This window comes from Heterodontus francisci, chromosome 2, assembly GCF_036365525.1.
Source record: "Heterodontus francisci isolate sHetFra1 chromosome 2, sHetFra1.hap1, whole genome shotgun sequence".
In the NCBI taxonomy this organism is placed as follows: domain Eukaryota; kingdom Metazoa; phylum Chordata; class Chondrichthyes; order Heterodontiformes; family Heterodontidae; genus Heterodontus; species Heterodontus francisci.
This window is the reverse complement of record NC_090372.1, coordinates 76,198,023-76,211,810: the sequence shown is the minus strand read 5'-3', so window position 1 is coordinate 76,211,810 and position 13,788 is coordinate 76,198,023. Positions and strand designations below refer to the sequence as shown.

Below are 13,788 nucleotides of genomic sequence, written 5' to 3'. Positions count from 1 at the left end.
TAAGTGTTCGGTAGCCTTTAGAATTTGAAATTATGTAAGTGTGAAAGCAATATGATCTGTATTCTGGAGGTTTAAGTGGGCTGGAACACTATTCTATGCGAATTCATCTTTAAAATTAAAATTTCATGTAGTTAATTTACAGTTTTCACTGCTTTATGTGTTTAAATATGGATATGAACAATCTAGTGGTCCAAATCTCTTGCTATCAGTAGGTACCCAATACAACCCGCTGCTGACACAATGCTTCACTAATCGGTAAGACTAAACCACTGACCTTCCCTGATCATGGAAGAAATAAACCAAATGGTGGAATGTGAATCCCAAAATGCCAGTAAAAATCCCAAGTACTACAAATGGAATTTAACTTATCCAGTCACAGTAAACAGTTGGTCTTATATGTGGACTTCTGGTAATGTGTAATGAGACAGGATTAATAAACAACCTCATAGTAAAGGATCCTCTTGGCAAGAGCGATCATAACATACTAAAATTTCACATTCAGTTTGAGGGTGAAAAATTTAGATCTGAAACTAGTGTCTTAAACTTAAATAAAGGCAATTACGAGGATATGAAGACAGAGTTGACAAAAGTGGACTGGGAAAATAAGTTAAAAGATAAGTCAGTAGAGAAGCATGGCAGACATTTAAGAAGATATTTCAGAACTCTCAACAAAGAAGGATGCAACATTTGTGGCTAACTAAGGAACTTAAGGATGGTATCAAATTGAAAGAAAAGGCGTACAATGCTGCAAAGATTAGTGGAAGTACAGAAGATAGGGAAATTTTAGAAACCAGCAGAGGATGACTGAAAAAAAGAGAAATTAGCATACGAGAGTAAACGAGCAAGACCTATAAAGACAGTAAATGCTTCTACAAATAGATAAAAAGGAAGAGAGTAAGCATTGTTCCCTTAGAGGATGAGACTAGGGAATTAATAATGGGAAAGAAGGAAATGGCAGAGATGTGGAACAAGTATTTTGTATCTGTCTTCACAGTAGAAGACACAGAAAGCATCCCAAGAATAGCTGAAAATCAAGAGGCAAAAGGGAGGGAGGAACTTAAAACAATCACTAGAAAAAAGTACTGGGAAGACTAATGGGACTATAAGCTGACAAGTCCCCTGGACCTGATGGCCTGCAACCTAGGGTCTTAAACGAAGTGGCTGCAGAGATAGTGGATGCATTGGTTGTAATCTTCCAAAATTCTCCAGTTTCTGGAGAAGTCCTAGCGGATTAGAAAACCACAAATGTAACACCTATATTCAAGAAAGGAGGGAGACAGAAAGCAGGAAACTATAGGCCAGTTAGCCTAACATCTGTCTTTGCAAAACTGTTGGAATCCATTATTAAGGAAGTAGTAGCAGCACATTTAGAAAATCATAATTAGGGCTTTACCAAATTCATGGTAAAATTTTACAAATTTCATGATCAGAGCATTTTAAGAATCGTGAATTTCATGATTTCACTTATTTAAATCATAAATTTCTCGGTGTTGCAACAAACCATGAAAATGATCTATTAAAACACAAAAAAGACGAGAGGTTTCTGGTTTCAAATGGCATTTATTGTATACTCAAAAACTATTGTAAAAATCTGACTATGAACAGGTTACATTCTTCATATTGTGTGCAGTTTTGGCCTCCTTATCTGAGGAAGGATGTTCTTGCTATAGAGGGAGTGCAGCGAAGGTTTACCAGACTGATTCCAGGGATGGCGGGACTGACGTATGAGGAGAGATTGAGTCGGTTAGGATTATATTCACTGGAGTTCAGAAGAGTGAGGGGGGATCTCATAGAAGCCTATAAAATTCTAACAGGACTTGACAAGGTAGATGCATGTTCCCGATGGTGGGGGAGTCCAGAACCAGGGGTCATAGTCTAAGGATATGGGGTAAATCTTTCAGGACTGAGATGAGGAGAAATTTCTTCACCCAGAGAGTGGTTAGCCTGTGAAATTCGCTACCACAGAAAGCAGTTGAGGCCAAAACATTGTATGTTTTCAAAAAGGAGTTAGATATAGCTCTTGGGGCAAAAGGGATCAAAGGATATGGGGGGGGGGGGGAAAGCGGGAATAGGTTACTGAGTTGGATGATCAGCCATGATCATAATGAATGGCGGAGAAGGCTCGAAGGGCCGAATGGCCTACTCCTCTTATTTTCTATGTTTCACTCACTGTAGTCAGTGAGCATAGAGCAACCTGCAACGGTCTCTTTCTTCATTCCTTGTCTCTGCACTATGAACACCTGTCCATGTTTAGACTCAACTCTCTCCATGTCCACAGAGTTTGTTGGAATTGTCAGACAGCACCCTGCTAGCCTTGCAAGGTGGGGGATTCTGCATTCTACATAGTTCCAAAACTGAAGCACAGGCAAAGTACAATCTGCTTTTTTAAACAGGAATCTCCAGCCTACAGTTCTTATCAAAGCCAGGAATTGCATCAAACGAGTTTAAATCCACCATCAACAGGTGCATTGGTGCAGGGTCAAAGATGCACACAGCTTTCAGGAACACAGCAGAAGGTTGTGGAAACCTCTGAGCCGCTTTTTCTTCCCCAGAACAGTAATAATGTTTGAGCTTCTTTGCCATGCAAAAAACACCTGTTGAGCACAGGCATTTAATTTAGCATCATCAGAGTGTTGTTCATTTGACTGTGCTTCTGCCCAGAACAATACATTCATTACTTTATTGTAAGTGTTGTCGATTCTGACAAGTCGAGATTCAAACCAGTTGATTAAATCTATCAGTCATGTAGAATTCTTGGAAACAAACTGAACCTCCTTATAAAGCTGAGCATCATTTAGAAGGGTTACAATGTCTGTTAAAACCTGTGTTTTCAGTGTCAGTGTGAGCTCTTCTGAGACAAAGTCTGAGTAGTATTTCAGTTGAGCTGCATGAAACCGTGCTGCCCGAAACTAAGACTTCCATCGTGTATTTGCTGGCTCTAGAGGAAGAGCAATGTTTTGTTCCCCAATTTCAGCCACATTTGCAATGTATTGCCTGTATCGAAGCTTGCAGCTAGGGCAGTCTTTGAAGTTGTAATTGACCAGTTTGTCAACTTTACCAAACTCACATTTCCACAGCTCACTGATGAAATTATATGTGCATTGCATGTAATATGGACAGCATTAGGCATTACACCTTAGAGCACAGTTTTGAAAGATTTAGTCATGTAAGTTGCATTGTCACTATTGAAAGCAGACACTTTGTTGAAATCTGCACCATATTTTGAACAAAGTAATTACTGACAATGCAGCCGGCAGCTTACGTCATCCGAGTGCACCAATCTGCGCGCATGCGCTGCGTTCTGCAGTGCCAGGACTGGTTGGTGCATGCGCAGATGACGTCATCACGTAATGCAGGCAGATGGTGGGGGGATGCGGGCCAGAGCGAGCAGGAGTGGGGGGAGAGGGGATCAGGGAGCGGGGAGGGAGCAGGGGTGGGGGAATAGGGGGTCTGGGGAGCTCCCCCCCCCCCGCTCGCTCACAGCCCCCAGCCCGTTAGCTCACAGCCCCCAGCCCGTTAGCTCACCGCCAGACCCCCCCCACAACCGCTGACTCACCCGCCCGCTCCCTCCCTGGCCCGCTCACTCCCTCCCCTCCCCAGCCCACTCACTCCCTCCCCTCCGGCCATTGTGTGCTGCCAAGTGTTTAGGTTGCCATTGTGTGATTATTTGAGCAGCGCCATCTTTAATCCTTTCAGCTGCCTGACGTCGCAGACTGTGACGTTTTAGTGGCACAGGCTGCATTTGTGCACGTGCCATTGCAGCGCCACCTAGTGGTGGTGTCAGCAAACGCAGCCTATTTTGAAACGGTTTTGATTATCACTTGGGAAACTGTGGTGTAATTAACAGCTTCTATGTGGACGCAGTCTGCGAGCACTGTTGTTAGTTTTCCTGACTCTACATCTTCGGCCTTACCAAACATAAAATCAAACAAAACATGCAGCACATAGTTGTCTTTTTCATCGGTGGACTTATCACAAATAATTTGCAAAAGACTCTCGTGTTAATCTAAGACTTCATCTCTTCACAATGTGTAGCAAAAACCTCAGTAGGTAGTCCTGTCATAGTTTATTTGCACTTAACAAATAACGACCATTTTGCACATTACGTTGAATGAATACCTGCAGTTTTAGTGATCAAGTTTTTCCAATGTTATGTTGGCGCTTGTAAAAGCATCCACAAGTTCCACTGTAACTAACTGACGATTTTCTGAGCTCTCTGTTGACTTCTTAAAAAGGGATGAAATTGTTGCTTGTTTTTTCGCATGTTTGTTTTCCAGTAGTGCAGTGTCGGATGTCCTCTTTCTGCTGCTATGGTTTTGGGACTCTAAGTGGCACTGAACCATTGCCTGCCGTGTGTGATCCAACCAAACATTGCAGCTTGTACAAAACTGTATTCCACCATCGGCATGCAGAATTTGGCTTCCAAATTATTTCACTGAATGTGCTGCAGTAATGGTTATGGCCATTTTTCATTTGCTCATTTTGTCATTCTCACTTGTCTGCTAATACTTGAGATTGCTTCTCTCAAAACTGCACCGGAAGCCCTCCCTTAACTACCAATCAGCAAGTGGAGCCTTGTGTCAATCAGTTAAATGCGCGATCAGCGAGGTGAGCCAAGTGTCAATGAATAAAACACACAAAGTTTGCAAAACGGCCAGTTTCACAGAGGATCTTGAGATTTCACGGCCTGTGACGCATTTTTCGCAGCCGTGAATTTGAAAGGGCCCTAATCATCATGCAATCAGGCAGAGTCAACATGGTTTTATGAAAGGGAAATTGCGATTGACAAATTTATTAGAGTTCTTTGAGTGGATAAATGGGAACCAGTAGATGTAGTGTATTTGGATTTCCAAAAGGCATTCGATAAGATGCCACATAAAAGATTACTACACAAGATAAGAGCTCATGATATTGGAGGTAATATATTAGCATGGATAGAGGATTGGCTAACTGACAGGTAACAAAGAGTCGGGATAAATGGGTAATTTTCAGATTGGCAAACTGTAACTAGTGGAGTGCCACAGGGATCAGTGCTGGGGCCTCAACTATTTACGATCTATATTAATGACTTGGATGAAGGGACCAAGTGTATTGTAGCCAATTTTGCAGATGATACAAAGATAGGTAGGAGAGCAAGTTGTGGGGAGGACACAGTGTCTTAAAAGAGATATAGCTAGGTTACGTGAGTAGGCAAAAATTTGGCAGATGGAGTATAATGTGGGAAAATGTGAGGTTGTCCATTTTGGCAGGAAGAATAGAAAAACAGAATATTATTTACTTGGAGAGAGACTGCAGAATGTTGCGGTACAGAGGGATCTGGGTATCCTTGTACATGAATCACAATAAGTTAGCATGCAGGTACAGCAAGTAATTAGGAAGGCAAATGGAATGTTGGAATTTATTGCAAAGGGATAGATAATAAAAGTAGGGAAGTCTTCTACAACTGTACGGGTATTGGTGAGACTGCACCTAGAGTACTATGTGCATTTTTGGTCTCCTTAGTTAAGGAGGGATGTACTTGCATTGGAAGCAGTTCAGAGAAGGTTCACTAGGCTGATTCCTGGGATGAAGGGGTTGTCTTATGAGGAAAGGTTGAGCAGGTTGGGCCTATACTCATTGGAGTTTAGAAGAATGAGAGGTGATCTTATTGAAACATAAGAGACTCTGAGGGGGCTTGACTGGGTAGAAGCTGAGAGGATGTTTTGCCTCGTGGGGGAATCTAGGACTAGGGGGCACAGTTTCAAAATAAGGGGTCACCCATTTAAGACGGAGATGAGGAGGAATTTCTTCTCTGCGAGGGTCATTAATCTTTGGAATTCTCTACCCCAGAGAGCAGTGGTGACTGGGTCATTGAATACATTCAAGGCTAAGTGAGACAGATTTTTGATCTCAAGTGAGTCAAGGGTATGGGGAGGCCAGGCAAGAAAATGGAGTTAAGGCTACAATCAGATCAGCCATCATCTTATTGAATGGCAGAGCAGGGGCCAAATGGCCTACTCCTGCTCCTATTTCTTATGTTCTTATGATCATAGTTGGAGAGGTTAGAAGGACAAATAAAAGGATGTTATTGACTAATAAGCTGCCAGATGGTATAAGGTAGTTAAGTTTCGGTATGTTTGCCAATGTAAAATGTAAGTTTTTTTTAATAGTGCTGGTAGGCCCGTAAAGCAAGTAACATGAGTCCCATTGTCCCGAGTTCCAACATTGGACATAAACTTGGTCATTTCCAGCATGGAGTAGAGAAAGAATCCTGTCTTGCTGGCTAAGACTGCATATTTGCAGTGCAATAGCTATTTGTACCCTAGCCAAGAACAGCCAATCCTTTCAAGAAATATGAATTTAACTTTATTCCACTTCAGTTGTCTGGCACAGGGTTGACCTTAGAAATTGCTGCTGTTTTTTCAATGAGCTGAATTCTTCTTGCAAGAGAATTGTTTTGGAGGCTTGATCTATGGCCCTGAGTTTGTGCATGAAAAGTGACTTAGCAAGTAAGTGCAAAGAGTAGTTATAAAAGGTCCATAAGCTTGTGTTTATCCTTGGCATCAACCGGGGATAGATTATTTGCAGATACTTTAAAGACCCAATAACTAGATGTATAGCATGCTTGAGGAAAGGGAACATGTGGTTGTTTTGGGGAAAGAGGAATGATGAAGGTTTAACTGACCTGGTATTTAATCTGATTTTAAAAAGAACTTGCCATTGTACAGCATCTTTCATATCCGCAAAATGTCCCATAGCACTTCACAGCAAATTAATTACTTTTGAAGTATTGTTTTGTAGACAAATGCAGCAGCCAATTTCTGTATGGTAAGGTGCCACAGATAGTAAATGAGTTAATTTGTTTTGGTAGTGTTAGGGATAAATGTTGGCCAGGGCACTGGGAAAAATCCTTGCTTTTCTTCAAATAGTGCCATGGGATTTTTTTTATGTCCACATAAATAGGCTGATGAGACCTCTGCAAATTATCTCATCCAAAAATGACACTTCTGATAATGTATTTTTTTAATTATTCGTTCGGCAGGGTATGTGGGTGTCACTGACTCGGCCAGCATTTATTGCCCATCCCTCCATCAGTTGTGCACTGAAGTGCAATCTAAATCGTATACTGAAGTCCTGGAGTGGGACTTGAACCAGTTCCTTGTGGCTCAGAGGTGAGAGTGCAACCATGAAACAAGCTGACACGAGTAAATATAGCATTTAACAGATAATACATGTTCAGTAACTTAACCCCAATGTATATTAGTATAGAGATGCGCACTCTCCCTCACAGCTAACCTCTGATTTAAAAATATCTGAAATTGTACCAAATTCATTAAAAAATTGTATTTGTCCCCTCTCCCATATTATGTTTTACATGTACCCGAAAAATATTTTGTGCAATAAAGTTGATCTAAATTGTTATTCCATGGCAGAAAGCCACAAATTCTGTTTTTTTTTTGTCATTGCAGATTTATGACTGATGCTGCTCGCCGGGAACAAGAATCCCTGAAGAAAAAGATTCAGCCTAAACTATCTTTATCATTATCGAGTACTATTCCTCGAGGAAGTATTTCTACACCACAGCGTCACAACAGTGGCAGCCTTACTCCTCCGGTCACCCCACCTGTTACTCCATCGTCATCATTCCGAAGCATTACTCCCACAGGTACAAAAGGAAAATAAACTCTTTAATGAGCCTAAGACTGAATCTGCAAATGTAGTTTTTTTTAGTCTGGAGTTAATCGATCTCAGTTGACATGGCAACTGTTAGTGCTATAATTGACCATGGTACTTCTGAACTGAGGAGGGGGAGAAATCGGGCTGGGTTCCTGCTTCTGATTACTAATTTATGACCCCTGCTGGAAGGTGCACATATGTGAATGATGGCCCCTTACAATTGGAGAGCCTAGTAATATTCAATTAGTTACTTGTGCAAGGTATTGTGGAGTTCCCAGTACCTTTGGAATCATACATCATTAATTCAGTGGCTCAACGTACGAGGCATCAGGTGGGGAGGGGGAGAAAATAGAATTTTTTTGTTAAATTTAGGGTTAATTAAGTAGATTTAAAGAGTAAGCACTTGAGAAATTAACGTTAGCGGTGCAGTGGAAAGGTGCTAAAATGAAAGAGATCACCTATGGTAAATAGATGACAAAGTAAAGGGTAAATGACCTGAGGGATGTAAAACTTAAAAGGGGTCACCAAATAGAAGTAAACTTGAAAGGGAACACCTGGGATTAAAAAACATTTAAATCAAAAGGGACAACAGGATAAATACTCAGAGAAAGGAAAAAAGCAGAGAGAAGCATTTCTAAGCTGAGCACTATGTGAGGTGTGTTTGCTGTGGGATGCTCACAAATGAAAGAGCCAGATACAAGAGTGATGAAGAGATGCAAAATCAGTCTTGTAATCAATAATCTTAAAGAATGAGTTATGACCTAAGAAAGCAAAGTACAAAAACTCAAGTCCAGTCAGAAAGTTAGGGACCTAGAAACTGGATTGCTCAGCATACTTTTCAAGCGGAAAAGGAGCACAGTGGTGAAGGGTCCAGTATGAGTTGTCAGCATGACTTTTTTTTATTAGTTCAGGGATGTGGGCGTCACTGTCTAGGCCAGCATTTATTGCCCATCCCTAATTGCCCTTGAGAAGGTGATGGTGAGCCACCTTCTTGAACCGCTGCAGTCCATGTGGGGTAAGTATACCCACAGTGCTGTTAGGAAGGGAGTTCCAGGATTTTGACCCAGTGACAGTGAAGGAACGGCAATATAGTTCCAAGTCAGGATGGTGTGTGGCTTGGAGGGGAACTTGCAGGTGGTGGTGTTCCCATGCATTTGCTGCCCTTTTCCTTCTAGGTGGTAGAGGTCGGGGGTTTGGAAGGTGTTGTCTAAGGAGCCTTGGTGCATTGCTGCAGTGCATCTTGCTGATGGTACACACTGCTGCCACTGTGCGTCGGTGGTGGAGAGAGTGAATGTTTGTGAATGGTTGCCAATCAAGCGGGCTGCTTTGTCCTGGATGATGTCGAGCTTCTTGAGTGTTGTTGGAGCTGCACCCATCCAGGAAAGTGGAGAGTATTCCATCATACTCCTGGCTTGTGTCTTGTAGATGGTGGACAGGCTTTAGGGAGTCAGGAGGTGAGTTACTCGCCACAGGATTCCTAGCCTCTGACCTGCTCTTGTAGCCATGGTATTTATATGGCTACTCCAGTTCTGTTTCTGGTCAATGGTAACCCCCAGGATGTTGATAGTGGGGAATTCAGCGATCATAATGCCATTGAATGTCAAGGGAAGATGGTTTGATTCTCTCTTGTTAGAGGTGGTCATTGCCTGGCACTTATGTGGCGCGAATGTTACTTGCCACTTATCAGCCCAAGCCTGGATATTGTCCAGGTCTTGCTGCATTTCTACACAGACTGCTTCAGTCTCTGAGGAGTTGTGAATGGTGCTGAACATTGTGCAATCATCAGCGAACATCCCCACTTCTGACCTTGTGATTGAAGGAAGGTCATTGATGAAGCAGCTGAAGATGGTTGGGCCTGGGATACTACCCTGAGGAACTCCTGCAGTGATGTCCTGGAGCTCAGATGATTGACCTCTAACAACCGCTTCCTTTGCGCTAGGTATGACTCCAACCAGCGGATATTTTTCCCCCGATTCCTATTGACTCCAGTTTTGCTAGGACTCCTTGATGCTATCCTCGGTCAAATGCTGTGTTGATGTCATCTCACCTCATCTCTTGAGTTCAGCTCTTTTTGTCCATGTTTGAACCAAGGCTGTAATGAGGTCAGGAGCTGAGTGGCCCTGGCAGAAACCAAACTGAGCGTCACTGAGCAGGTTATTGCTGAGCAAGTGTCGCTTGATAGGTGTCGTCAACGACAGTGCTTCTATCGAGAGTAGACTGACTGGGCATAATTGACTGGGTTGGATTTGTCCTACTTTTTGTGTATAGGACGTACCTGGACAATTTTCCACATTGCTGGGTAGATGTCAGTGTTGTAGCTGCACTGGAACAACTTGGCTAGAGGCGCGGCTAGTTCTGGAGCACAAGTCTTCAGCACTATTGCCGGAATGTTGTCAGGGCCCATAGCTTTTGCAGTATCCAGTGCCTTCAGCCATGTCTTGATATCACGTGAAGTGAATCAAATTGGCTGAAGACTGATATCTGTGATGCTGGGGTCTTCAGAAGGAGGCCGAGATGGATCATCTACTCAGCACTTCTGGCTGAAGATTGTTGCAAATGCTTCAGCCTTTTCTTTCGCACTAACTTGCTGGGCTTCCCCATCATTGTCAATGAGGTATTTGTGCAGCCACCTCCTCCAGTTAGTTGTTTAATTATCCACCACCATTCATGACTAGATGTGGCAGGACAGCAGAGCTTAGATCTGATCTGTTGGTTGTGGGATCGCTTAGCTCTGTCTATCGCATGCTGCTTACACTGTTTGGCATGTAAGTAGTCCTGGGTTGTAGCTTCACCAGGTTGACACCTCATTTTGATGTATGCCTGGTGCTGCTCCTGGCATGCCCTCCTGCACTCTTCATTGAACCAGGGTTGATCCCTCAGCTTGATGGTAATGGTAGAGTGGGGGATATGCCAATAGGTTACAGATTGTGGTTGAGTACAATTCTGCTGCTGCTGATGGCCCACAGTGCCTCATGGATACCCAGTTTTGTGTTGCTCGATCTGTTCAAAATCTATCCCATCTGTCACAATATTGGACCCTGCTGCTTTCAGGTGTCCTTAGAGTAACTGGTAAACTTGACACTGGGGAACATAAGAGGAGGCAAATCTATGATAGGAAGTTTCAAGATAAGCTGCCATGGTTAAATACCTCTACTGCTAAAAGATTCAGCCTAAAACAAGGGGGATACTGAAATCCTGTTGTGTCGTAATAGGTTTTTATATTCAGAATTCTTTTTATATTTTTCAAATTGGAAATAAAGTTCTCTTTCATGCTTAACACTTGATTAGATAGAGTACTTTTGCTCTGTAAAGCAATAAGAAGGGCAGGTGAAAACAGGAAAATTACTTTAATGGCAGACTTTATTCAACCCAATATAAACTCAGAAAACCCTAGCAGTTTAGAACAAAGTTGATTGGTTTTGTGCATCATTACTGCTTGACCCAGTGTTTGATGGATGCAGCAAGAAGCATTGCTCTGGTATTCATTAATGACCCAAGAAATTGAAGTCACAGCACCTTTGAAGGACAGTGACCACAAAACAGTTTGTATTGATATAGTGCCTTTAACATAATAGAATGTCCCAAGGCACTTCACAGAAGCATTAGAAAACAAAATACGGCACCAAGCCACATAAAGAGATATTAGAGTAGATGACCAAAAGTTTGGTCAAAGAGGCAGGTTAAAGAGCATCATAAAGGAGGAAAGTGAGGTAGAAGGGCAGAGAGGTTAGGATGGTAATTCCAGAGCTTAGGGCCTTAACAGCTGAAGGCATAACCACTAATGGTGGAGTTGTTAAAATCAGGGATGCTCAAGAGGCTAGAAATGGAAGAGCACGGATATCTTGAGGGATCGTAGGGCTGGAGGAGATGCAATAGGGAGGGGCAAGGCCATGGAGGGATTTGAAAACAAGGACGAGAATTTGAGGTGTTGCTTAACTGGAAGCCAGTGTAGGTTAATGAGCACAGGGGTAATGGTTAATGGGAATTGGTGCAAGTTAGGATACAGGCAGCAGTGTGTTGGATGACCTCAAGTTTACGGAGGGTCGAAAGTGGGAACCTGGCAAGGAGTGCATTGGAATAGTCAAGATTAGGGGTAACAAAGACATGGATGCAGGTTTCAGCAACAGATGAGCTAAGGCAAGGGTGGAGTTGGGCAATGCTACAGGAGTGGGAATCGGCGGTCATAATGATGCCCTGGATATGTGGTTGGAAGATTATCTCAGGGTCAGATATGACACCAAGGTTGTGAACTGTCTGATTCAGCATCAGACAGTTGCCAGGGAGAGGGATGGAGTTGGTGGCTAGGGAACTGAGTTTGTGATGAGGACTGAAGTAAATGGCTTTAGTGTTCCCAATATTAAATTGGAGGAAATTTCTGCTTATCCAGTACTGGATGTCAGACAAGCAGTCTGACAACTTAGAGACAGTGGCGGGTTCAAGAGTGATGGTGGTGCGGGTAGAGGTGGATGTCGTCAACATACATGTGGAAACTGACGTGTTTTCAGATGATGCTGCCAAAGGGCAGCATGCAGATGTGAAATAGACAGGAGCCAAGGATCGATCCTTGGAGGATTCCAGAAGTAACAGTGTGGGAACAGAAAGAGAAGCCATTGCAGATGACTCTTTGGGTATGACTGGAAGATAAGAATGGAACCGAACAAAGACAGTCCCATCCAGCTGGACGATGGAGGAGAGGTGTTGGTGGAGGATGGTAGGATCAACTGTGTCAATGATTACATACAGGTCAAGAGGATGAGGAAGGATAGTTTACGGTCACAGTTACATAGTATGTTATTTGTGACTTGATAAATGCTGTTTTAGCACTGTGGCAGGGTTGAAAACCTGATTGAAGGGATTCAAACATGGAGTTCCAGGAAAGATGGACACAGCTTTGGGAAGCGGCAACACGTTCAAGGACTTTGGAAAAGAAAAAGAGGTTGAGGATGGGGGCGGTAGTTTACAAGGAGAAAGGGGTCAAGCAAAATGCTGAAAGAAACTAGGAAGTAAATTTGCAAGGGAATAACTATCATTGAGGGAGTTAGTGAATTCTGAAAGGGAAAACAAACATGGACTACTACAGACAGACACATTTGTCTTACTTCCATTTGATGTAAAATAGTGGAATTGATTATCAGAAGTAAATTTGAGGACCATGTATACATCAATTAACCAGTATTCAGCATGGATTCAAAAGGAGAAGATCCTGCCTGACCAACCTCCTCGACTATTTGACTCTAGGAAGCCACATGAGTAAGCTTGACTTCAAAAAGATATTCAGTAAAATGCCACCTGAAAACCTATTAATTAAACTTAAAGCTGTGGGGATTCTGGGTTAACAGTGTGAATTGTAGAATCATAGAAAGTCTAAGGCACAGAAAGAGGCCACATGGCCAATCGTGTCTGTGCCGGCCGAAAAACGATCCACCTATTCTAATCCCACCTTCCAGCATTTGGTCCGTAGCCCTGCAGCTTATGGCACTTGAGGTGCCTATCCAGACTCCTTTTGAATGAGTTGAGGGTCTCTGCCTCAACTACCCTTTCAGGCAGTGAGTTCCAGACCATCACCATCCTCTGGGTGAAAAGGTTTTTCCTCATCTCCCCTCTAATTTTTCTATCAATCACTTTAAATCTATGCCCCCTTGTCACTGACCTCTCTGCTAAGGTGAATAGACCCTTCACCTCCACTCTATCCAGGCCCTTCAAAATTCTGCACATTTCAATCAGATCTCCCCTTTTCTGTCCCAAGGAGAACAACCCCAGCCTATCCAATCTTTCCTCATAGCTGCATTTTTCCAGTCCTGGCAACATCCTCGTAAATCTCCTCTGTACCCTCTCTAGTGCAATTACATCCTTTCTGTAATGAGGTGACCAGAACTGCGCACAGTACTCAAGTTGTGGCCTAACCAATGAGTTATACAGTTCCAGCATAACCTCCCTGCTCTTGTATTCTGTACTTTGGCTAATGAAGGAAAGAATTCCATATGCCTTCTTAACCACCTTATTGACCTGTCCTGCTACCTTCAGGGATCTATGGACATTCACTCCAAGATCCCTTACTTCCTCTACACTTCGCAGTACTTTCCCATTAATCATATTTTCCTTTGCCTTGTTTGATCTCCCCAAATGCATCAC

The 13,788-nt window shown here is 42.8% G+C and overlaps 1 protein-coding gene across 2 annotated transcripts in view; it reads left to right on the top strand.

The window, feature by feature from the left end:
* jazf1b (JAZF zinc finger 1b) overlaps positions 1-13,788 on the top strand; it is a 454,958-nt gene that overhangs the window by 382,905 nt on the left and 58,265 nt on the right. Inside the window, exons 3-4 of one of the 2 annotated variants that reach the window (XM_068059401.1) lie at positions 7,022-7,151; positions 7,449-7,645. In XM_068059401.1, coding sequence (XP_067915502.1) covers positions 7,022-7,151; positions 7,449-7,645 — 327 coding nt within the window. The remainder of the gene's footprint in view (positions 1-7,021; positions 7,152-7,448; positions 7,646-13,788) is intronic. The other variant, XM_068059392.1, reaches the window with a different exon arrangement.